General features: G+C 45.7%; 1 protein-coding gene across 1 annotated transcript; it reads right to left on the bottom strand.

The window, feature by feature from the left end:
- Positions 1–4977: 4977 nt before the first annotated feature.
- On the bottom strand, positions 4978–10585 carry RESP18 (regulated endocrine specific protein 18). The gene is given in 6 exon segments (XM_020904709.2): positions 4978–5133; positions 6704–6793; positions 6913–6952; positions 7183–7315; positions 8341–8445; positions 10365–10585. Coding segments are annotated over 6 exon segments (525 nt in total). The 5' UTR covers positions 10471–10585; the 3' UTR covers positions 4978–5082.
- Between the last annotated feature and the right edge of the window lie 15521 nt (positions 10586–26106).

The raw sequence follows: 26106 nt of genomic DNA on the forward strand, positions 1-26106 counted from the left end.
TCAGTTCTATCAGTTTTTGCCTCATGTATTTTGACATGTTTGATTCTTAAAAAAAAAAACTTCCAATCTTATTTTCTGTGATTTCCAGATCCTTGTCAAAAATTACAATTTGGCATTTATATGCTTAAAGTTGGTAAAGCACAGTTGCTTTGCTTTGGAATCATTGGATCGCGGTGCGTCTGTTTCTGTTATCTGTTGTGTTGGGCCATGCTAAGTCACTTCATGTGTCCAACTCTTTGCGACCCCATGGATTGTATCCCTCCAGGTTCCTCTGTCCTTGGGATTTTCCAGGTAAGAACGCTGGAGTGCGTTGTCATGCCCTCCTCCAGGGGATCTTCCCAACCCAGGGATGAACTCAGATCTCTTGCATTGGAGGTGGATTCTTTAGCACTGAGCCACCAGGGAAGCCCTATCTATCGTGCTGATATGGTATTTGAAAAATTATTTGTAGAAATAATTTAAAGTCTTAGAGGATTTTAATTTACTTCTACAGGTGCCTAAAAGCACTACTGATCTGGTATAACCTTAATCTTAATACATGCAGCAGTCTGAGTAAGTGTCGATTGACTTCATTTTCTCCTTATTCCTAAAGTTTGCTTCTTGGTCCCAGATCAAAACAGAGAGCAGTTCTTCCTTTCAAGGGCTTGGACACTAATACCTGCTTCTCTAGCTCCACGGGCTATCTAAATCAGCTTTTTGTCTGCTTCTTAAAATGTAGAATTTCCCCAGGCCAAAGCAACTGTGAACATTGGGTTTACCACCTCTGGATTCTGTTCCTTCCCTGGATCTTGACCTGAGTTTATCACTTTTCAGTCTCTTGCTAGTTTCTTAATGCTTTTAAGAAGATTTTGGATATTTTTCCAGCCAACTTTTAAGGTATATCAGACACCATTTATTGCTCCATTTTGCATCCTCCTGGGTTACCTTTTAACTCTAGCCATCACTGCAGTCACCACCTACATACAGATGTAAGCTGATACCACTTAATCCACTGGCAAAAACAGTGCAGATCTTTTGTTTTTGGCCTGGGTCCTCTCTGTTACCATAGCTTTAAGTGTCCATGGGAATCTGCTTAGACATTCTCATGCAAGAAAAACTTGAATGTATGAGGAGTTTAGCATCTTACAGTGCATCGTTTGATCTAATGGAGGTTGGGCCTATAGGATACTCTCCTTTTCTCTATCTCAGAGGACAGTTCTGAGGTGCACTGTGCTTGATGCCTAAGAGAGTCCCCACATTTCAACCTTAGCATTCTCTCAGTCTTTATCTTGAAATCTAATCCTAATTTACATGATCCCCAGGTAAGCCCTTACTTCAGGCTTTGATTTGAGGAGGAACCAGATTAAGACAAATTGTCAGCAGGTCGGATAGTGTGAATTACCTAGTGAACTATTACCAGAAGAAGCAGAAATGAGGGGAAAAAATTAAATTTAGGAGATATTGCCAACATCTGTTGGATCATAAAAAAAGCAAGAGAATTCCAGAAAAATATGTACTTCTGCTTCACTGACTATGCTAAAGTCTTTGACTGTGTGGATCACAACAAACTATGGAATATTCTTAAAGAGATAGGAATACCAGACCACCTTACCTGCCTCCTGATAAATCTGTATGCAGGTCAAGAAGCAACAGTTAGAATCAGACATGGAACAATGGACTGGTTCCAAACTGGGAAAGGAGTTCATCAAGGTTGTATATTGTCAGCTTGCTTATTTAACTTATATGCAAAGTACATCATGCAAAATGCCAGACTGGATGAAGCACAAGCTGGAATCAAGATTGTGGGGAAAATATCAGTAACCTCAGATATGCAGATGACACCATCCTTATGGCAGAAAGTGAAGAGGAACTAAAGAGCCTCTTGATAAAAGTGAAAGAAGACTATAAAAGCTGGCTTAAATCTCAACATTCAAAAAACTAAGATCACAGCATCTGGTCTCATCACTTCATGGCAAATAGATGGGGATACAAGGAAACAGTGACAGACTTTATCTTCTTGGGCTCCAAAATCACTGCAGATAGTGACTGCAGCCATGAAATTAAAAGACACTTGCTCCTTGGAAGCTATGACCAATCTAGACAGCATATTAAAAAGCAGACACACACACACACACACACACACACAAAAGCAGAGACATTATTTTGCCAACAAAAGTCCCTCTAGTCAAAGTTATGGTTTTTCCAGTAGTCATGTATGGATGTGAGAGTTGGACTATAAAGAAAGCTGAGCACTGAAGAACCGACCCTTTTGAACTGTGGAGTTGGAGAAGACTCTTGAGAGTCCCTTGGACTGCAAGGAGATCAAACTAATCAATCCTAAAGGAAATCAGTTGTGAATATTCATCGGAAGGACTGATGCTAAAGCTCTAATATTTTGGCCACCTGATGTGAAGAATCGATTTATTAGAAAAGACCCTGATGCTGGGAAACGTTGAAGGCAGGAGGAGAAGGGGATGACAGAGGATGAGATAATTGGGTGGCATCACCAAATCGATGGACATGAGTTTGAGCAAGCTCTAGGAGTTTGTGAAGGACTGGGAAGCCTGGTGTGCTGCAGTCCATGGGGTTGCAAAGAGTTGGACACCACTGAGCAACTAAACTGAACTGAACAAAGGAGATATTGTAGTATACTTATATGTTGATGAAAATAATCAGGCATGCAGGTGATAAGTAATGACTTAGGAGAGAATCGCCTTTTTGATGTCCTTGAGTAGGCTTTTAGCTTTAAGCTTTAAGAGAACATCAATTTTTCTTCCCTGACCAACCACCCAGATGTCTATTATTCACTGAGAACATCTCTAACAAAAACAAAAGTTATTTGAATTAGTTTCTTATGGCTGGTGAAACAAAGTACCACAAACTGGGGACTTAAACGATAGAAATTTATTGTCTCACAGTTCTGGAGGCTAGAAGTCCAGACTCAACATGTTACAAGATTTGGTTCCTTCTTGGCCCATAAGGATCTATGCAGGGCCCCTCTCTTTGGCTAACTGGTGGCCATCTTCTCCCTGTATCTCTTCATGTCATCTCCCCTCTATGCATGTCTGTCTCTGATTTCCTCTTTTTATAAGGAAGCTAATCATACTGGACTAGGGTCCACCCTAATGATCTCATTTTAAATTACTTACATCTACAACATTCTTATTTCCAAATAATGTCATGTTTTGAGGTACGGGAGATTAAGACTTCAGCATATGAATTTTAGGGGGGACAGGATTCAACCCATATGAGTTGTCAAGGCTTATTAATCTATCCTTCAAAGTATCTTTCTGACATGACCTCTTTGACTCAAGTTCAGGTCCTTGTGTGGCATGCCACACTATTTCAGCAGTCTTTCTGGTATGTTTCCACCCTTTTCCCAGTCTCTAGTCCATCCTTACACAGAAATGTGAGATTGTTCTTCTTAAGCTCAGCTTGCATGGTGTCAGTCCCTTGCTCAACAGACCTTCAATGGCTTCCCATTTTCTATCAAATTATATCATCCAAATCATATAACCTGCTCCTCTGAAACAGGAACTAAACTTACCTTCCTTTAAAAAAATAATACCCATCTTTTTCTCCCCATTTTCCTTCTTAGAAAGAAAAAGGGAATGAGTAAGACGGATATATGGGTGAGTGGCAGGAGTTGCCCAGTTTAATGAGAATTAGGTACAAATGAATGTGACTGGTCTAGTGTTGGGTTTAGAAACATTTCTTGAACACACCAAATAGAGGTGGAGAGGGAAAAAATAGCAGCATGACCATGACTCTGTGCCATTAAGAACTAGTCACTTAACTTCTCTGGGTTGCTTAATTGGATGAGATGTGTGGCCAAATCCCAGTTCTTCAGAGAAACAAAATCTTGTTATCTGCCCACGTGCTTACATCTGGGAACGTCAAATGAGTTTGAGAGTACCTTGAAAGTATAAAGCTTTGCAAATAGGACATTCTGGTGTTTGACTGGGCTGACTATGAATGATCAGATCACCCACTCCCCTGTAAGATTTTTAAGCTACCATTACTTTGCAGACAAAGGTCCATCTAGTCAAAGCTATGGTTTTTCCAGTAGTCATGTATGTATGTGAAAGTTGGACCATAAAGAAAGCTGAGCACTGAAGAACTGATACTTTTGAACTGTGGTGTTGGAGAAGACTCTTGAGAGTCCCTTGGACTGCAAGGAGATCAAACTAATCAATCCTAAAGGAAATCAGTTGTGAATATTCATCGGAAGGACTGATGCTAAAGCTCTAATATTTTGGCCACCTGATGTAAAGAGCTGACTCGTTGTAAAAGACCCTGATGCTGGGAAAGATTGAAGGCAGGAGGAGAAGGAGCTGACAGAGGTTGAGATGGTTGGATGGCATCACCAACTTGATAGACATGAGTTTGAGCAAGCTCTGGGAGTTGGTGATGGACAGGGAAGACTGGGGTGCTGCAGCCCACAGGGTTGAAAAGAGTCAGACATGACTGAGCAACTGAACAATAACAAGCTACCAGGAGCAAACTGGAAAGAGTCAGCAAAATATCATTTAACGTGTGTACACTTTGATTGTAGCACCAGTGTGTTGATTTTTTTAGAGCATGAAGAGTGGGGCAGCCCTGGCAGGGGTTATAATACTGGAGGCAGAGACCCTCATAAAAGAGCAGAGTCCAGGCCCGTCCATGTTGGTGATGCCATCCAAACGTCTCAACCTCTGTCATCCCCTTCTCCTCCTGCCTTCAATCTTTCCCAGCATCAGGGTCTTTTCCAATGACATGGAAGGATGGGCAACTGGACCACACAGCCTGGCTGGATATGTGTAAAGAAGGCTGCCATTCCAGCTGTGGTCCCACCCTTACTATCCTCACTTAAGGAATGGTCACTGGAAGGAGAACAAGACAGAAGCACTGTCCAGCAGCACTGGGGAGCTGTGCTCTCCTCACCCCAGTCACTGTTCTGGTCCCACCTCTCTCACATCCAAACCTGACCCATCCTGCCTCAAGGAAAGTCACAGAGGGTTCGCATTAAAGTCACTTTATTGATCCAGGTTTTGATCATCCTGGAACTGCCCCTCTGAAGGGCAATGGGGAGGGCACTGGGGCAAAGAGGCTTCACATGCGGTCTCAGTCGGTGACACGGTTGTGGCCCACAGTGGGGGGTGACTCAAAGAAGCCCTGAAACCAGAAACAAAGGATCAGAATCAGTACGTGGGGAGGTGGCCCCTCTCTCACCTACTCCTCCTCCAGATGCCTCTATAACAGCCTGATTTGAGTCAGCCCGCAGTGACTCAGCCCATTGATTGAGGGCCTGTCACCTTTACTCCCACACAGAATTCACAGAGCTCTTGTCCCATGATTTTCCCTTGGGCTTGGGCTAGAGAAGAATGGCAGTGTCTTATTTGCTTTCACAAAAGCTCTCCAACAACTTGTTCTTCAAGGTGGATCTTTCACTCAGCTCTGGCTGTGTGGACCCAGCAACCAATCCAGGCTTTGGAAGCCCAGCTGCCATCCTATGAGTGGGAAGTGGTTTCCTAGGAGAACATGAGGGGCTAAAAGCCCCCAGAGGTGCAGACTGCCTCTGGAGAGCCAGCTCCATAGCCAGCATCCTCGTCTCCCCTAGACCAGGTTGATCAGCTCCTTACAGGCCTCTCAGTGTTCACTGTCACTCTGCTTATAATCCATCCCCGATTTCACTGGAGTGGCTTCTTAATATCATACCACATTATAATATCCCCTCCCTCAGAATCTCCCAGTCAACTTGCCACTACACTTGGAATCAAATCCAAACTTTCACCAAGATCTATGAGCCACTGTGTGTTCAACCCTGGACCTATTTCTCTAACCTAATCTTCTACCACTGACTTTCCCATCAGACATGCCATGGTATCCTTGTCTCCAGACATTTTCATTGTTTGTTCTCCTCCTGGGAGGCCCTTCCTTCATATCTTCTGTTGGTTACCACCTTCTTGTAATTTAGGTCTTAGTCCAAAAAAAAAAAAAAAAAAAAGAGACTTTTGTCAACGTGGAGAAGTCTGATGTCTAGGGCAGACCCACGCCCACTGCAGTGTCTGAGCAGAAGGAAGGATAAGAGCTGTGCAATGGAAAGGATTAAGAATCAGGAGACCTGGGTCCAGTCTTGGGTCTGCCAATAACCTCCTATGCAGCCCTGAGTAAGCCACTGGGCCAGCCTAGGCCCCAAAGTCTCAAACGTAAAGATAGATGGGAGGGCTAGACAGGTGTTTTCAACCTGGATTCTGAAGAGTTCAAGTCTGCTAAGGAGGTAACCCAGAGCCTTGCCCAGGTGACTTGCCCAGAGTACAAAGTAGAGCAAAGTCAGGAATTGCTGAAGGCTTCTAGACTCTCTCTCCTGTTCATCCAAAGAAGCTTTGCTATCACTTCCTGTATAACAGGGAGTGTGTGAAGAAAAGGAGGACCTTTTACTCAATATTGAAAACTCTGCAGTTTCCCATGTCTACTGTAGACTCAATGACGATGCATGATTGTATAGATCATCACATCCTTAGAGATGCCTGGAACCTGCATCATGCCCCCAGTTTCTTACATGGCTGCTCACAAGTAGTCTGAGAAAGGCAGGAAAGTGGGGGTACTCTTCAGTTGGGAGAGATCTTTTCTTCAGCTTCTCTGTTCACAGCCCAATACCCATTCTCTCCTTTGCACTTGTCTCCCTCCTTTAAACATGTCCTGGGCAATTCTACCCTCCCCTGGAAAAGTGAGAGCCCCTCACCTTGACTGGGTTGGCCACCTCACGTTTCAGAGCCTTTGAAATCACTTTGGAGGTAAAGCATTGATCTTTGCTCACCTTGACCACTGGGATCTGGGGAGGGAAGCCAGGAGCCAAGAAGGAGGCAGAAAAGGGTGTCAGGGCCCCAGAGAGAAAGAGATAGGACTCAAAGTCAGGGCTTTGGAAGTCTTAAGAAGACACATGAGTCTCACCTTGGGGAACAGGAGTCGAAGTTTCTCCTCTTGCTTGCCCCTAGAAGAGATGAGGATGACAAATGGGACCTAGGCTTGCTAGAACCCCTCTCCTCTGCCTTTGCAGGTGTCACTAATGGCTCATGGAATTTTCTCCTGATGATCCCAGACAGGATCTCTGAATCATTCACAGAGTACTCCTGGCAGCTCTTTCCTGCAGTGTGAACACCCATTCCCTCCCTGCTCCATCTCTCCACTGGACAGCATGGGCTGACCATAAGCTTCACACACCTCACCCCCGTGGTTTTGGTGGGGAAGGCTGCTGGCCCACTCCTCACACATGGATCCTCAGGATGGAGTTTGCTGGTGTGACCCATCTTCTGGGTCATCACATCCTGGGTCATATCATCCTTCCAGAACAAACCTGCAGGGTGAAAGGATGTGGTGAATTAACACCTGGGATGCTCTGACTGGCCCACTCCAGGGATCAAAGTAAACACTCCCCCTTTCCCTCAAAGTAAGACAAAGGATCACAATTTGTGGAAAGAATTAAATGAGATGTCACATAAAAGTTGCTTAGCACAGTGCCTGGCATGTAATAAATATTCTGCTAGGATTAGGACTGTACTCTTCTCGCTGACTCACTTGATACTATCGTGAGGATTGAATGAGATTATGGATGTGAAGAGTACTGTGAAAACTCTAAGTCACTGAGTGATTCCCAAACTTCAGGGTACATTGGAATCTTCTGCAAGGCTTGTTAAAACACAGATTGCTGTTCTTCTGTCCTAGAGTTCCTGATTCAGGAGGTCTGGGGTGAAGGTCATGAATTAGCATTTTGAACAAGTTTCCTGGTGATGCTCATACTACTGGTCTGAGGATGCACTTTGAGAATGTGCTGAGGCATTATACACATGCTAGACATCAGTAGTGGTAGTAGTAATATGAATTCTGGCCAGATTTCCTATCTGACTCTTCCCTCATTCATGAAACTCTCCTCTAAGAAAGTGTCAACCATCTGTCTTCAAAGGACTCCCCACTCCCTTCCTTCCTCTTTTCTATTTGTCATACAATTTGTTGTGCTTCCTACTCAGAGGTTCAAGTGTGTGCGTGTGTGTGTTTTGCTGGCTGAGAACTTAAAGATTCCTGATTCTGGAAAAAATCTGCTAGTGCTTGGGGTTGGGGCTAGTCGCAAGGAGTTAGATGCTGTCCTCTTCCAGGCGCTTCTTCTAGAAACCTCTGTTGGGCCCTTCCAGGGTCTTTGAGGGCAAACAGCCTGCCCTTCCAGGTCCATTCCCATTCTGGTCTCTCCCCATTCTCCATGAAGTGAACATGACAGAGAGTCAAGTAGAGACATCAGGGAAAGAAAGCCGGTTCTCCGATCAAAAGCCCCTCACTATACCTCCGTATATGACAAGCCTCAGCCTTTCTTCTCTAGCTCTTACTCACCATGCGGCATCATCTGCTGGAGTAAAACTTGCAAGTGCTTGAAGACTGGGGTGGTAAATCTTGGGAGGGGCCAGAGCTGCCCCACTCCTACTTAGCTCTGACCATCTGAAGGCAAAAAAGTGGTGTGAGAAAGGGGCTTGACAGAAGCCTTCCAAATTCCAGTTGAAGAAAAGCAGCTTCCTTCCATTATCACCCCCGTGATTCAGGTTCAATGGTCCCTGTCCTCTTCACCTGACTCCCTCCTCCTTTCAGGTCCTCCTTCTTTTTATTTTTCCCTCCACCCATCACAACCTTCCCTGTTTGTTAACCTCTGCACTTCATTCACTTTTGGTACCAAATAAGAGCCGAGTTTACAGGCAAAGAGCAGTCCATGGAGGGGGAGGTAAGCAGACACTCAGAAAGCCACAAACATAGAAGGGATAATCAGGTGAACTGGTAGGACAAGGAAAGCAGGGGAACTGCATTCAGGGAAGGCTTTAAAGCCTGGAGGGGATCGAAAGGGACTGGAGGATGGCTCAGTGGTAAAGAATTGTTGCATCCCTGGGTCAGGAAGACCCCCTGGAAGAGGAAATGGCAACCCACTCCAGTATTCTTGCCTGCATAATTCCATGGACAGAGGAGCCTGGTGGGCTATAATCCATGAAGTCGCAAAGAGTTGGACAGAACTGAGTGTGTGAGCACACGTGAGCACACGCATAAGGATTGGAGAGGAGTCCTGAAATCTTTAGAGGAGGAAAGTATTGGTATGCATAGGTTTTGAGCATCTAAATCCTTGTCCTGAAAGCTAAAATTTGCCCAACTGGGCATAAGAGAAGGTGAGGGGGGCGGAGATAATCCCTAATGCTATACACACTTTTTTCATTCCAAGTAGATGGGGTAGGGTTGGAGCCTGTTTTATTGTTGTTGTTGTTGCTGTTCTTGTTTGCTTGTTTCTTTTTTTATTTCGGGGGGGGGGGGGTTGTTTGTTTCCGATGGTGGAATTACCGCGATTCATTATGGAATTAAATGGATGCTATTATAATTTCCCTGGCTCTGGGAAGGAGGAAAACGTCATACTGAGAAGGAAAATAGCTTCTGGAAGGAGAGATCGTTCTCTGGGGCTGCGTTCCCGGAACCGGCAGGAAAAGTGGTGACCCGGACACCCTCAGTCAGACCTACAGGGGCACCTGGCGCTGTCCGCGGTGCTGAGCGGTGGCCAAAGCCTGGCATGGAGGAGGCTCTGAGCTGTAAAGAGAGCTAGGCATCCCTAAGAAGCTTGCGGGTCCTACCCTCTCCCCACCCCCACTCCCCTGGCCTCCTCCTACAGGTTCTCCCGAGTCCTCTGCACCGGCCTCTAAACCCTAGAATCGGGCGAGGAGAGCCAGCGCCAGCCTAGGAGTTTGCGGCGTCTGCCTGAATTCAGCTCCGGGTGCTGGAATCCTCGAGTCTGCGCAGTCGGTCTCTGGCTGCTCAAATGTGAGTCAGCGATGGTCTACCCGGATGGCGCAGTGAAGGGGGAGGAAGAAGATGGACCTTTTCTGCCTCATCCTCTTTTGCCCCAGTCTAGCCCTCCCATTCTTTCCGGAAACTGGATGCAAACACCAGGCTCCAGGGGCTTACAAAGAAGCCTTGGCTCATCCCTCGGCCCAGTCTTCTCCCTGGGCCCGGATTCCCGCGGTCCCTGCTCCTGCTGTCCAGAGATCCTGGCTCCTGACTCTGCCTGAGCCACAGGAATCTCTTCCTCCGCTCCTCGGCAAGTCTTGCTTCTCTTGTGGCCGCACAGGCCAGTTTTACTTCCCTGTGCCCCTGTGTTTTTCCGTCCTTCTTCCTAATCCCCAATCTTCCCCTGAGTCAGCTTCTCTTAGGTCCAGATCCCATACACCGAGTCCCACTCCAAGCCTGCGCGTCCTTCTGCATACTTTTTTTTCTTACTCCCCAAACACATTGTTTTCCTCCGAAGTTCCTAAACTTGAGGTCCCCAGACCCACTTCTCTCAGAACCGCTCTCTGGCCCTGCCCGCACCCCCCGCCAGGTTTCCTCCTGACCGTGACCACTAACGTCTCTGCAGCCCCCCAGGCGGCTGTTGAGCGGCAGGAAGCAGACGAACAGCCAGAGCCCCCGGAAGCTCCCAGGCCACAGCGGGCGCTGCATCCTCCCGGGCTCGCTGCGCTGGTTCCCCACCTAAGTCGAAGAGATGGCAGACAGCTGCCTGCGGGACTGCGCTGGGCTGTTGATTCCCACCCGCTGGCTAGCCAGACTGAATCTACGCAGTCCTCCCTTGGCAGCTGGGCCAATCGCTGGCGGGCCCTGCCGCTGCCTACGCCTACCCAGCCTTTACTTCTCCTACGGGCCCCACAGCCGCCCAAACCTACTCCTAGGAGCCCACTCCTCTCTTAATATTTTCCTGATACATACTTCACCCTTACCTACCTTAAAATCTCCAACCATCATGGGTTTAACCTGCTAAATATATCCACAACTATCTTCTCCACATCCACTGCCATCGTCCTGGTTCAAACCACTGTACCCATTTTAATAGAGCTATTGCAATAACTAACTACTGAGGTAACTAACTGATCCATAACTTCCACACTTTCTTAGTTACAGGCTAATATGTGAGCTTCTTAAGCTCTAGACATTTGAATATCTTTTTCATTAAGCTTAAAATTTTATTATGAAAGTTTTCAAATATTAGACATGAGAAGACTCAAATGAATAAACTTAAAACATGAATATTCTTATCACCCAGACTTAACAGTTATTAAGATTTTGTCACAGTTGCTTCTTTTCCTTGCTGAAGTATTTAAGAGTATTTTACAGACACCATGACATTTCACTCCTAAATAATTTAATATACATCTTTTAGAATTAATTATATTTTTCTACGTAGCCACAATATCATTGTGATACCTATGGTAGGCTGAATAATGAACTCCAAAGATGTCCACGTCTGAATCCCTGAAATTGTGAACATGTTTCTTGACGTAGAAAGCGGGACTTTGCAGGTGTGATTAGCATTAGAAGATGGTTCACTTCAAATGGGGAGAATATCCTGGATTTTCTGAGTGTGTGCAACATCATCGCAAAGGTCTTCACAGAGAGAAGCAGGAGGGTTAGAGTCAGTAGTGGAGGATATAACACTGGAAGCTAGAGGTTGGAGTGATTCAAGGAAGGGGCCACAACCCAAGGAATGCAAACAGCCTCTAGAAGCTGAAAAGGTAAGATTGTGTTTTCTCCCTTTAAACCTTCAGAAGGAGCAGAGACCCGCTGACACTTATTTTATCTTTAAAAATATTTATTCATTTATTTTTGGCTCTGCTGGGTCTTGATTACTTCTCGTGGACTTTGCTAGCTGCAGAGAGCGGGGGTTACTTCCTCGTTGCAGTGCTCAGTTTTCTCATAGTGGTAGCTTCTCTTGTTGTGGAGCATTGGCTCTAGGCATGTGGACTTCAGTAGCTGTGGCACATGGGCTTCATTGCCCCGTGGCATGTGGAATCTTCCCAGACCAAGGATCGAACTGATGTCCCCTGCATTGGCAGGCAGAATCTTAACAACTGGACCACCAGGAAGTCCAGACATTTTAATTTTAGACTTCTGACTTCCAGACCTATAAGATAACAAAATTGTTTTGGGGCACTAAGTTTGATTTGCTGTGATTTGTTACACCAGCATTTGGAAATCAACACAATGTCTAAAAATATTTACTATTCCCTAATTAACAAAATTCTCTAATACTTTCAGATGCGTGTGTGCTCAGTTGCATCTGACTCTGCAACCCCATGGACTGTGTAGCCCTCCAGGCTCCTCTGTCCATGGAATTTGGAGTGTGTTGCCATTTCTTTCTCCAGGGACACCTTCCCAACCCAGGGATCGAACCCATGTCTCCTGCATCATCCTGCACTAGCAGGCAGATTCTTTATCACAGAGCCAACTGGGAAGCCCCAATACTTCCAGATACAACTCCTTTAACAGATTAATGGTTTGTGAATATTTTCTCCAACTCTGAGCATTTCATTTTAATTTTTTAATAGTGCTTTTTTTTGAAGAGCAAAATGTTTAATTTTGAGGAAATCCAATTTATTAAGTTTATCTTTTATGGCTAAATCTTTTTTTTGTTCTTGAAAATGTTTGCTTACCCTAAACTCACAAAGATTTTCTTCTAAGTGTTTGGCAGACCACATAAAATCAATCAGAAAGCATTCTCTCTTTTGTTATGCTCTGACAGAGTTTTTATATTATTTTTTTAAAGAAAAAATTAAAACTATCTTTATTGACAGATGACATGATCTGGATACAAATTATTTTATTCTTTAAATTTTGTATTTAGGTATAGCCGATTAACAATGTTGTGACGGTTTCAGGTGAACAGAGAAAGGACTCAGCGATACATATACATATATCCATTCTCCCCCAAACTCCCCTCCTGTTCAGGTGCCACATAACATTAAGCAGAGTTCCATGTATTATACAGTAGATCCTTGCTCGTTATTCATTTTAAATATAGCGGTGTGTATATGTCCACCCCAAACTCCCTAATTATCCCTCCGCCCCAACCCTTCCCCCTGGCAACCATGTTTGTTTTCCAAGTCTGTGAGTCTTTTTCTGTTTTTTAAGTAAGTACATTTGTATCTTTTTTTTTTTTTTTTTTTAGATTCCACACATGAGAGAGGTCATACCATATTTCTCCTCTGTCTGACTTACTTCACTCAGTATGACAACCTCTAGGTCTATCCATGTTGCTGCAAATGGCATTATTTCATTCTTTTTTATAACTAATAGTCCATTGTATATATGTACCACCTCTTCTCTATCCGTTCCTCTGTCAATGGACATTTAGGTTGCTTCCATGTCTTGGTTATTGTAAACAGTGCTGCAATGAACATTGGGATGCATGTATCATTTTGGATCATGTTTTCTTCCAGATATATGCCCAGGAATGGAACTGCAGGGTCATATGGTAGCTCGAGTCTTCCCAGGTGGCACTAGTGGTTAAAAAAAAAACAAAAACAAAAACTGCCTGCTAATGCAGTAGACTTGAGATGCAATTTCAATCCCTGGGTCAGGAAGACCCCCTGGAGGAGAACAGAGCAACCTACTCCAGTATTCTTGCCTGGAGAATCCCAGGGACAGAAGAGCCTGGCAGGCTATAGTCCATAAGGTTGCAGAGTCGGACATGAGTGAAGCTACTTAGCACATGTGCACACATGGTAGCTCTATTTTTAATATTTTAAGGAATCTCCATGCTGTCCTCCATAATGGCTGTTCCAATTTACATCCCCACCAACAGTGTTGGAGGCTTCTCCACACCCTCTCCAGCAGAGTTTCTGTATGATTGGTATTCTTTTTCTGAGTGTATGGAGTTGGAATTTCTTTGTGAGTTTTAATACAATTTTAATTTCTTTAGCTATTCAGATATTCTACTTCTTTTCACATCTCTTTTGGAAACTTGAATTTTTCAAAAAATTTATTCACAATATTTAAGCTGTCACATTTGTTAGCATAAAGATATTCATATTTCTTTATTATCCTTTAAATAGCTGTAGATATTTGAAGTAATTTCACTTTTTAAATTCCTGATTTTGATACTTTGTATTTTTCTGTCTTTTTACTCATCAGTGTAGCTAGAGATAAATATTATTGATCATTTTAAAGAATTGACTTTTGGCCTTATTGCTTCTTCTCTATGGTGTGCCCATTTTATTGATATCCATTCTTTATTATTATTTCCTTCTATTTTTTTTTGAGTTTCATTTATTATTTCCTAACTTCTTCAGTTGGTAGCTTAGATCATTGATTTAAATGTTTTCTTCTTTGCAATAAAGGCATGTAGATCTATACATTTCCCTTTAAGCATTCGTTTTTCATGATTTGACTATCAATGATTAATGTCTTCTAATTTTTCTTGTGACTCCTTGGACCTATGGATTATTTAGAAGGATGTTGCTATAGGGAATTTTAAAGGGCTTTTTGGCTATTTATTTATTTTTTAACTTCAATGTGTCCTGAGAACATGCTTCATATGACTTAAAATTTCAAAAACAGGCTGTCCTAGAACTGCCCCTGTAGATAGCAAGGTGGCTGGGGGGGAGGACAGAAATGCTTCAGTTAGCTGCAAAGTTTTGTTTGGAGAAGGAAATAGTTCAAAGAAACCCTACAATGGTAGGAAACGTGGGATTCTCAGTTTCTGTGTATATGTGCTATATCACCCCCTCTGAAATGTAAATTCCTCCTCCCCCAATAAAGGACAGGTTCTAATAACTGTCCTGATTTGCACAAGCCCTGAGGCACAGTGAGTCAGCACCTGCCCCACAAAGTGGCCTCACCTTGGCGTCTGTGTTTGATCTTCTTTCCAGCCCCTTGATTTCTGCCCCCCCCCCTTTTTTAACAGCCAGTCAAGGACCCTCACCTGGAAAACAGCAGATTCTTGTTTGCAGACTTTACACCATGGTAACCAGTTCTTATCATGGGGCTCAGTCACTCAGTGCTGATGTGTTACCCTAGCAACCGATCTGGGCGAAAGAAGCACAGTTGCCATGGTGAAAGGAGTCAGAAGCTGCTCCCTAGGTGAGTGTGCGGGTCTGGATTCCCCCTGAGGCTCAAGCTCCTCTGGGTAGAGTTCACGGCCAGCTGGAGGTGCTCAGCCTTGTGCAGTAGCCCAGTCCAAGCCTCCAGAGCATCCCTTGAGCTGAGACAATACTTCCTAGCAGATCTATCTGTTCTACTCTTGCCCTCTCTCAGTACATTCTCCAACAGTGCCAGGATAGTCTTTTAAAATTTTTACATCATCATTCTATTCATTTCCTTAAAACCTCTGGTGATTTTCTTCTGCCCTTTGTGTAAGAACTAGTATTCTTTACTATGACATACAGGGACAGGAGAAAATGGACATCTTAGCTCAAGCAGAGAGAGAAAATTTGCCCTTCCTCCATCTTTTTATTCTATTAAGATCCTCTATGAATTGGATGATGCCTACCTGCATGGGTGGTCTTCTTGACTTTTTCTCTCTTTTTTTGACTGTACAGGTCTTCATTGCAGTGCTCAGGCTTCTCTTGTTGCAGGGCATGGGCTCTAGAGCATGCAGGCTCAGTAGTTGCAACACTAGGACTCTCTAGTTGCCAGGCACAGGCTTAGTTGTCTCAGGGCATGTGGGATCTTAGTTCCCTGACCAGGAATTGAACTTGAATCCCTTGCATTGGCATTCCAGAGAAGGCAATGGCACCCCACTCCAGTACTCTTGCCTGTAAAGTCCCATGGACAGAGGAGCCTGGTGGGCTGCCATCTATGGTGTCGCACAGAGTCGGACACGACCGAAGCGACTTAGCAGCAGCAGCATTGCCATTCTTTACTCAATCTACTGATTTCAAATTCAATCTCTTCCAGAGGCACTTTCACAGGCACACTTAGAAATAACATTTTCCTAGCTGTCTGGGCATCCCTTAGCCCAGGTGAATTGACACAGAAAATTAATCATCACAGTGAGCAACTGGAGTGAACCTTGCTGGGGACCCCTGAGGGTCTGTGTAGAACTTATTTCAGATCGACTCCCACCAAGGGAAGGATATACTAGAGCATTTATCCACTAAATTAAGTCCTTAATTGGTTGAGGGCAGCCCCAGAGGGTGTTAATCCCCAAATATTTCAAGCCTGTCTTGAGCATAGGTAGGCAACTTCCCCAGGCATTCCAGAAAATCCACTAGATGAGAAGCCCATGACTTGAGGTGGGAGGCTGTCAGCACATGCAGACACCCTCCACCTGCAGCTACATGTGAGCACAGAGATAGGCCAGGGGACAGGAAATAGGGCTTCTACGGGGTCAGCTACATAACTACTGTATGAATCTATGACTCTTCCCTGACTAGCCTTCAACTGCCTTGAGGCAGGAACCATGCATTGCAATGGCCAGGCACAGTGAATATATGATGGGAAAAAGCAAGGTGGGTGATTGGGGTCAACCTAGTTAATAAGAACTAGATATAGAGAAACAGGCTGAGGGTTATGTTTAGCTATGTCCTTAGATGCGAGGATAAGAGGGGAGGACATGGTTGGCAGTATGTTTAAACCTGTATTACAGAGTCACCTGGACTGCAGGGAGATCAAACCAATCAATCCTAAAGGAAATCAACCGTGAATATTCACTGGAAGGACTGATGCTGAAGCTGAAGCTCCAATACTTTGGTCACCTGATGCAAAGCTGACTCAGTGGAAAAGACCCTGATGCTGGGAAAGATTGAGGTCAAGAGGAGAAGGAGGCAACAGAGGATGAGATGGTTGGATGGCATCATCGACTCAATGGATATGAGTTTGAGCAAACTCTGGGAGATAGTGAAGGACAAGGAAGCCTGGAGTGCTGCAGTCCATGGGGTCACAAAGAGCTGGACATGACCAAGCAACTGAACAACAGCAACAACAACGAGAGGAGTGTCTCTTAATTTCGCTGGGCTCTGTAAGTGGGTGAGTTCTGTGGTCTGAAATCCTAACCCCAAAGGTGATAGTATTTGGAAGTGGGGCCTTTGGGAGGTGATTAGGTCCTAAGGGTTGAGATCTCATGAATGGAATTAGTGCCCTTATAAAAGGGACCTTAGAGAGACCCCCTGCCCTTCTACTATGTGAGGTTATAGCAAGATGGAGCTGTCTATAAACCAGGAAGCAGGCCCTCACCAGTCACCTGATCTGCCAGTGCCTTAAGCTTAGTCTCCACAGCCTCTAGAACTGTGGGAAATAAATTTCCATTGTTTGTAAGCCACCAAGTTTATGGTGCTTTGGCATAGAAGCCTGAACAGAGTAAAACAGTGGGCTTGATACTTTCCAGTGTGCTACCATTTGTGAGGATCGAATGAATGAGTATGAAGGTGCTTTGAGAAATGATAAAGTCCGAGGCATGGGACAGCTAGAGTTTGGTTGGGCTGATCTCCCCACTCCCGGGGGCAAACTGGCCATAGGTATCAACCTGCTGAATGTGCAAAGCCTTGGCCGTGTTATTCCCTGTGTGATTTCTCAGGATCTAGAGGGAAGACTTTCCCTCCACAGAAGGAGGGCTGTGGGTGGGGAGGGCGGCTGTTCCAGCTACTCTTCTACCTTGCCTTTTACCCGCCTCAGAAATGGTCTGTGGGAGGAGGAAGCCACAGACCTTCAGTGTTCTCCACACCCCATTCCCTGTGTTTGGATCCCACTTCTCTCACCTCGGAGACTCTGATCAATTCTAAACCCCACTTCCTGCCTCCAGACAAGCCTGTAGAGAGTTTGCTTGAAAATCGGCATGAATAATCCAAATTTGGGTCAGCCTGAAACTGCTTCTTGAAAGCATCAGGGAAGGTGTGGGGGTGGGAGTCTTCCCCTGAGGCTTTAATCAGCTGCAAAGTTGTGACTCAGAGTAGGGAACAGCTCAAAGACATCCTAAAATGGGAAGAAACTAGGGATTTTCAATGAATGCCATGAGGCAGGTGTTGCCACTTCCTCCCTCACCCCCCTCACCCCCAACCAAATTCAGAAAAAGTCTCAACAGTCGTCTTGGTCTGAATAAGGTCTAGGACTGGTGACTCAGGAACTGCCAGACTGCAGCCCCTTCCCTTGTCCCCATATCTAATCCCACTTCCTTCTGGGGATTTTCCATTAGACACAGGGCTGGTCCATCCCCTGAGCCCAGAGGAGATTGGCAGCTCCTTGTATACCAACTTGGTGGAACCACGGTGACCAGTATCCACCACGGGGTCAGTCACAGTGCCACTGATGAGGTGCACCAGCCAATCCAAGCTAAAGAGGCCCAGCTGCCGTGATGACAGGAATGGAGGTCAGTGTCTTTGAAAAGGGTGAGGGGGCTGGAGCCCCTCTGAGGTGCCTGCCTGCCGCCTCCAGATGGAGCCCAGCTCGGAGACGCCCAGCAATGCTTCCAAGGTACCAATAGATTCCACCTGGATAATTCACTAGCCCCAAACAGGTCTACTTGTCCCTACTCTTCTCTGTTTCATAATCTATTTTCCACCAGCGTCAATGTATCTTTAGAAAATGCTTGTATTTTCCTATGCCTTTCCTTTGAAATCCCCTGATGATTTCCCACTGCATTGTGAATAAAGCCCAAAAGCTGACTGAGCAGTCCTGGGCCTCATGTCAAGCTGTCGCCCTGAGAGCCCTACCATCATCACAGACCTAAAGGCAACTTTACTTGCAGCTCTCCCTGGCTTAGGGGCTCTTCCTCCAAATCTCCACTCTCTGCTGAAAGTGCTATTCTTTCAGTACACACGAGGGCTGTTTCCTTGTGTCATTTAAGTCAAACTTTAAAGAGTCACCTTCTCAGGCTGTCCTTAGTGTGAAGATATCTGAGGTGTGAAGCAGCCCAACCTCTACGGAGGCGTCTTTTCGAGGAAGGGTGCGGCAGCGCAGGGGAAGGCTGGGACTTGGGCGGGTCCTGCCCCACGCTTGCCCGCTCGGCTTCTCAGCTATGAAGATGGATAGATACCTGCTGGATGGGCAGGTATCTGGGCTCCAGAGAACTCAAGGGTCCCAGGGAGATGTCTGAAAGCCTTGCTCGGTGAACTTCCTCCACACCACAGAGGAAAGCAAGGCGGAAGCCAAATGCGAGTGGCTCTGGGTACTTCGCTCCCATTTAAGGACAAAAACTTCTGGTATAGTCACACAATGTTTATGGATGGAGGGAGGAGGGGAGGATTAGGGTCATGTTATACTCAAGATTTTCTTAGAAAAGCAGAACCTGTATGTATATATATATTTTTAATTTAGGAAAGCTCTGAAGTAGATTTCTGCACGCGCTTCAGGCTCTGTTCCTATGCTTGATCTTACCGAGCCCCAGCATTCCACTATTGAAATCTGTGTGAAGGTGTGTGAGAGATGAAGAACCCGGGGCGCCCTCTAGTGGGGAGGGGCAGAATCTCCCTTAGAATCCGGCTACCCTGGCAGGCATTTTTCATCGTGGTTCAGTCGCTCAGTCATTTCCGGCTCTTTGGGACCGTGTGGACTGCAGCACGCCAGGCTTCCCTGTCCTTCACCATCTACACATTTGTCACACATTGTCTTTAATCCTCACAGCCACCTCTGGGAGGGTTGCTGTTACTACCATCCCCATTTCACAGCTGTGGAAGAAGGGACTAGAAGAGCTTCGATAATGGGTCCCAGGTCACAGCTGGCAGCGGCAGAACCAGGACTGGGTTGGCTCTGTCTGTACTGAAAGTGCTATTCTTTCCCATCCTCCAGGCCCTCTCTTTCAGAAGGCTCTCCATCAGGCTCAGAGGAGTCCTGTCTCTCCTTATCTACCAACATTCACCCCCTCCTGCCCCCTGCCTCCCTCTTTAAATGGGCTCTTGATGGGCTCAACCTTCCTGGTAAGGTTAGGCCCTCATCTGCAGTGAGGCCTTGGGTGGGGCCGGTCATCTCTTGGTTCAGGACCTCCATCCAAAACCACTTCCGAGTTCATGTTGCTCCCAGTTCACCCTGGTCCCTGGGGTCTGAGGGGAGGCAAACCCGGAGTCAAGGGTGAAGATAAAATGGTCAAAGAGCTCAGAGAAAAAGACAGGAGGCTCAGATGAAGAATTTCAAAATCCCTGAGTGAATCTCACCATAAAGAACAGCAGCAAATGGGTGCCAGGCTTCCCCAACCCCTCCCTTTGCCAAGATCACTAACGGCTCACAGAGTTGCCTCTGACTGAAATCAGACAAGCCTTCTCTTCATTCTATTCACTGGATTTCTGACGGCTCCTACCTGCAGCCCTAACCCTCATCCCCTTCCCAGTGCTCTGCCCACCAGACATGTACCAGCGCGGACAGAGCGCATCCCTTCCCACACCTTAGCCTGATGGTTTTGGTGGGAAAGGCTGCCAGCTCATCCATTGAGCAGGACTCTGGGGCAGGGAGCTGGGCATGCGCTCCATCTTCTGAGTCTTCACATATTGAGTGACATCATGGTGGAAGGATGGAATGAGTTGACACTTAGGATAGATAGTCTGATGGGCCCAGCCCCAAAGCCAGAGTGTGATAAGAATTTCTGCCTTCCCCAAAGTGCATCGGAAACTTAGCGCCCTGGAGAATGGCTGGGGTACAGGAGTTTGCCTTCTGTCCACCTCAGTGTTTGAGTCCCTATTCTTAGTATTCAATAGCTCTGTGATCCTGGAAAACTTAAACTTTCCCAGCTTCAGTTTTCTCATCCATGAAATGACTAACCTCATAGGGTTGTTGAGAGAGTGACAGGAAGTAGTGCGTTTAAGTTTCTTAGCACAGTGCTTGACGTGTAATAAGTGATCACATGGCAAATTAATAGTGATGCTGTGAGAAGCAAATGAGGCTGAGGATGTAAAGAGTGCTTTGAAAACACTAAACATTACTTACACACTAGACACAGTGGTTATCAGCAGTAGTAATTCGGACTCAAAACAGAGCTCCCTTCTGAACCCTGAAACATGAAACTGCTTTCAGGAAGGGTTGTCCCCCACTTGCCACGCTCATCTTTCATGTCTTCTATTTGCTATACACTCAGAGCTGCCCAATCTCCAATTCTGAGTCTAGGATATGTGCGTGGTGTGGGGGAGAGGTTCTGGCTGGGGACCCCATGGTTTCTGGCTCTGGAGCACTTGGACAGCACTGCAGACTGGGCTAGTCCCAAGGAGATGGATGCAGGCCTCTTCCAGGGACTTCTAGTTGCCTCTACCGTGCTTCTGTAAGGAGTCCGAGAAAGAGCAGCTGCCCCGTGAAGGCTGGGAGAACACCACCCCTGTCTCGCCCGGGGTCTGGGCAGGTGAGGCTCCAGGGGTGGCTGTGATGAGAAGCCTGGGAAAGGAGCTTTTCATCTTAGGTTGGAAGTTCCCTCGCTGCCTCTATAGCTAACAGGTCCAGCCTCCCTCCTCTAGCTCTTTCCGTCTCTCCTTGAGGCGCCAGCTGCCAGGGCACACCTTGTCAGTATTAGATGGTCAGATTGGTAACCTCTTGTTGGGGTCTGGCCAGCTGCACTTCCACCTGGCTCTGTCCCTCTAAGGGCACAAGAACGGCATCAGCAGAGACCTTGGTCAAAAGCCGTCCAAAGGTCCGGGTTGCACAGGAGAAGCACATTCTCTACTGTTACCCCCAGATTGCCTCCCCCGCCCCCATCCGTGCTCTCCCTTCACATCCATCCTTTGTCTCTTCAGCCTCTGGGTCTCACTCACCCTTGGCACGGACTTGCAGGTAAGAGCAGCCTTTGGACAAACTGTAGACCTGTGGATGGACAGGTGAGCAGAGCCCCAGATGGCTACAAAACCTGAATAGATAGACCAAAACCAAAACAAAACAAAACAGGGTAGGGATAGGAGGAGAAATTAAGCTGCTTCCTGGGAGGAGAGCTGGAAAGAGTTCTGGAATCCTTGGAAGAGTAAAAACATAGAACTTGGTTTCATACAGGTAGGACTGGCGAGTCAAGGTTCTTTTCCTCAAAGCCACAGTACATCCAACTACACAATGTGTGGTATGAGCTTTCTACTACACAGACCCTCTTCAGTCCAAGTAGATGAAGTGGAGTGGAGGAGAAGCCTTTTTCTTTTCCTTTTTATCCTGACTCTCTCTCCTTCTCCAGTTCACAAGGATATCCTAACACTGATACAGAAAGGTGAAGACCGCCATAAAAAGACAACCCAATTTTAAAACAGAGAAAGAATCAGAACAGATATCTCTCTAAAGAAAATATTCAAATGGCTAATATGCACATGAAAAGATGCTAAAATCATTAGCCATCAGGGAACTGTAAATCACACCCATGATGACATACCCCTTCACACCCAAACAGGTGGCAAGAAGCAAAAAGACAGATAATAACAAGTGCCAGTGAGGATATGGAGAAATTGGAAGCTTTATACACTGCTGGTGGGAATGTAAAGGTGTGCAGCTGCTGTGGAAAACAGTCTGGTTCTTCATCAAAAGATTAAACACAGTTACTGTTTAATCTAGCAATTCCCCTCCTAAGTACACCCACAAGAGAAATGAGAGCATTATGTCCACACAGAAACCTCTGCATGAATGTTCACAGCAGCATTATTCATAATAGCCCCAAAATGGAAACCTAAGTGTCCATCAACTGACGAGTGGACAAATAAAATGTGGTATATCCACATAATGGAAAATTATTCATTAATAAAAAGAAATGAAGTTCTGACACATGCTACAACATGGTTGAACCTTGAAAACCTTATGCTAAGTTAAAAAAAAAAAGCCAATCACAAAAGGTTGCATATTGTGGGATTCCATTTACATGAAATGTCCAGCATAAGCAAATCCAAAGAGACAGAGAGTCAGTTGGTAGTTGCCTAGGGCCGGAGGATGGGGGCTGAGAGAAGTGAATGGATAGTAACTGCTAAAAGTTACAGGTTTCTTCAAGAAAGGGATGATGAAAATGTTACAAAATTGATTGTAGTGATGGTTGCACAACTCCACGAATATGGTAAAACTATTTAAGTGGGTAGATTATATCTCCATAAAGTTATTATTTACAAGTCACCCTTAAATTTAGTTTAACAAAATGGAAGCATTATAGCTTAAAACAGCTTTTCCCAAACTTATCTTCTTGGCTTTCTCTTTTAAGTTGATTCATGTTTTTTATCTAAGTAAAATGATTTTAAAAAGAAACTTTGCCACTGTAAATGGAAAACCAGTACCCACTGACATAGATTGAAGGTAATTACAAAACAAAGAAAAAATTAAAAATGAAAGAGAGGGAGCCCTAAGGTGGCAACAGAAGGGGCTTGGGGAGGGGAGTTGGGCCTTTGAGGTGAAGGTCCCAGGGCTTACAGGTAAAGGAGGCAACCTGGGGCACAGTCCCTGCTCTCGCCAGTACTGAAACCCTGGGCCAGGCTCGGCGGGGGCTGGTCTGGAAGTGGCTGCAAGTTGGGAACCAGATCCCACCTGCAGGAAACAAAGAGTTCCTATGCAGCAACTAAGGATCCCGCAGGGGCAGTGAAGAAGGAAGATCCCAGGTGCTGCAGCTAAGAGCCAGAGCAAAGAAATAAACAAGCAAATTAATTAATTAAATTAAAATTTTAAAACCTGTTACTGAACTTGCATCTTAGCTGGTTGCTTGGAGTACCTGACAACTTGCGCTGTGTTGCAGGAGCCTAGAATCGTGTCTGATATACTGTAGTTCTCAGTGAGTATACTCTTGCCTCCTTAAAAGCTCTTAATAAGCCCCAGGGGAGCTTTCTAAAATCCAACTTGAAGCTCCTCACTCCCGGGTTTAATATTCCTCCATGGCTCTCCATTACACTTTCCAGGAAACACTAAGCCCGGTGAGGCCGGCAGTATCTAGCCTTGCCTTCCTGTCCAGACAGCTCTCTCCTCTCCTTCTCTGTGTTCCAGCCTCAGCAGCCTCCTCTCCATTCTTTGAACGCCTGAGCTCTTCTCAAAAGTGACCTCCGCATCCTCCATCCTCTCTGTTTCCCTGTAGAGCCCACCTTCTCAGAGAAGCCCTTGAATGTTTCTTCTCCCTATAATCCATTATTATTTCATTTCCTTAGACACCAATCACTAATTATAATGACTAATTCCTTTGTTTCCTTGTTTTTTGCTTTGTCTCCACTGGAGTGTAAGTCCCAAGAGGGCAGAGGACATGTTTGTTTCATTGGTACATCCTCAGTGTCTACCTACCTGAGTGAATGAATGTTCAATAATATCTGTTGAATAAATGAAAGAGATTTTGGGTCCAGAGACCCCTATGAAACTTCTCTGCCTCAATGTTCTCATCTGTTCATTGGGTACCTCATGGTGGTGACTATGAACATGAACGACCCTGTGAAAACAGCCTCTTGTTGTAAGAATACATGGTGAGTCGATTTCTGCTTCACTTCAGCTTCACCCTCCCTGGGATTCTCAGACCTCAGCCCAAGCCCCATTAATGGGTGAACAAACTGGAAACCAAGAAGGTCAGGCCTGGTGTGGTGGAGAATCAGGAGCAGAACTCAGGAGTTCAGCTTCACAGCTCATCAGGGAGAAGCTGTGAGAAACCTCAGCTCATGCAGGAGAACAGAGGCTGCCTCCTTCCCTGGTCACTCAGACGGTAAAATATCTGCCTGCAACACAGGAGACTCAGGTTCAATCCCTGGGTGGGAAAGATCCCCTGGAGAAGGGAATGGCTATCCACTCAGTACTCTTTCCTGGAGAATTCCATGAACAGAGGAGCCTGGTGGGCTACAGTCTGTGGGACTCACAAAGAGCCAGACACAACTGAGTGACGAACACTTTCACTTTCACTCTGATGGGGCAAGGAGCCCCTAAATGAGCTGCTCCAAAGCTGGACTGAAGCAGGCCTCAGCTTTAGAGGCTCCTAGGAGCTTCCTGCCTGTGAGTTAGTTTGGCTGAGAGGCGGTGAGTGACGCATGGGCCACTGATATCCTCTTGGATATCCCAGCTGGAGATACTACCGTTGTGTTGAGGTCTGCAAGACCCAGGCCATGCCCTTTGTCAGGGAACAGGGTCTTCCTTCAAGGACATGTCTGATGGAGATCTCCTGAAAAAGAGGCAGCTTCTCAGAGCTGGATCAGAATTAGGAGGGTATCTGGATGATGAATAGCCCGAAGACTCTTTAAGGGGGCTTCTCAGAGACTTCCCTAGCGGTCCAGTGGTTTAGAATCTGCCTGCCAGTGCAGGGGACACTGGTTCGATCCCTGATCAAGGAAGATCCCACATACCACGGAGCAATTAAGCCCATGCATCACAACTACTGAGCCTGCGCTCTAGAGCCTGCGAGTCACAACTACTGAAGCCTGCATGTCTAGAGCCCATGCTCCGCAACAAGAGAAGCCACTGAGATGAGAAACCTGAGCACTACAACACAGAATAGCCCCGGAAAGCAATGAAGACCCAGTGCAGAAGGCTTCTCAGAGCATGTGTGTGTGTGTGTATGTATAAATATGCACCATACACATGTGTGTTTATCTGTGTTTATGTATATGGAGACCTGTGTGTATGTGGGAGAAGATATTTGTGTATATCTATATGTGTATGTACCAACATGGTCTGGTATTCCCATCTCTCTAAGAAAGACCATCTCACCTGTCTCCTGAGAAACCTGTATACGGGTCAAGAAGCAATAGTTAGAACTTTGTATGGAACAACTGATTGGTTCAAGATCAAGAAAGGAGTACGTCAGGGCTGTCCACTGTCATCCTGTTTGTTTAACCTACATGCTGAGCACATTATGAGAAATGTTGGCCTAGATGAGTTCCAAGCTGGAGTCAAGATAGGCAGGAGAAACATCAACAACCTCAGATATGCATATGATACCACTCCAACGGCAGAAAGCAAAGAGGAACTAAAGAGCCTCTTGGGGAGGCTGAAGAAGAGTGAAAGAGCCGGCTTAAGACTAAATATTAAAAAAACTAAGATCATGGCATCCACCCCCATTGCTGCATGGCAAATAGAAGGAGAAAAGTGGAAGCAGTGACAGATTTCTTCTTCTCGGGCTACAAAATCACTGCACACGGTGACTGCACCCCTGAAATCGGAAGACGATTGCTTCTTGGCAGGAAAGCTTTGACAAACCTAGACAGTTGAAAAGCAGACATTACTCTGCTGACAAAGGTCCATATAGTTAAGGCTATGGTCTTCCCAGTGGTCATGTATGGTTGTGAGAGCTGGATCATAAAGAAGGCAGAACACCAAAGAATTGATGCCTTCGAATTGTGATGCTGGAGGACTCCTGAGAGTCCCTTGGACAGCAAAGAGATCAAACCAGTCAATCTTAAGGGAGATCAACTCTGAATATTCACTGGAAGAACTGAAGCTGAAGCTCCAGGATTTTGGTCATCTGATGTGAACAGGTGATTC

This window comes from Odocoileus virginianus, chromosome 30 (genome assembly GCF_023699985.2).
Source record: "Odocoileus virginianus isolate 20LAN1187 ecotype Illinois chromosome 30, Ovbor_1.2, whole genome shotgun sequence".
NCBI classification, from domain to species: Eukaryota; Metazoa; Chordata; class Mammalia; order Artiodactyla; family Cervidae; genus Odocoileus; species Odocoileus virginianus.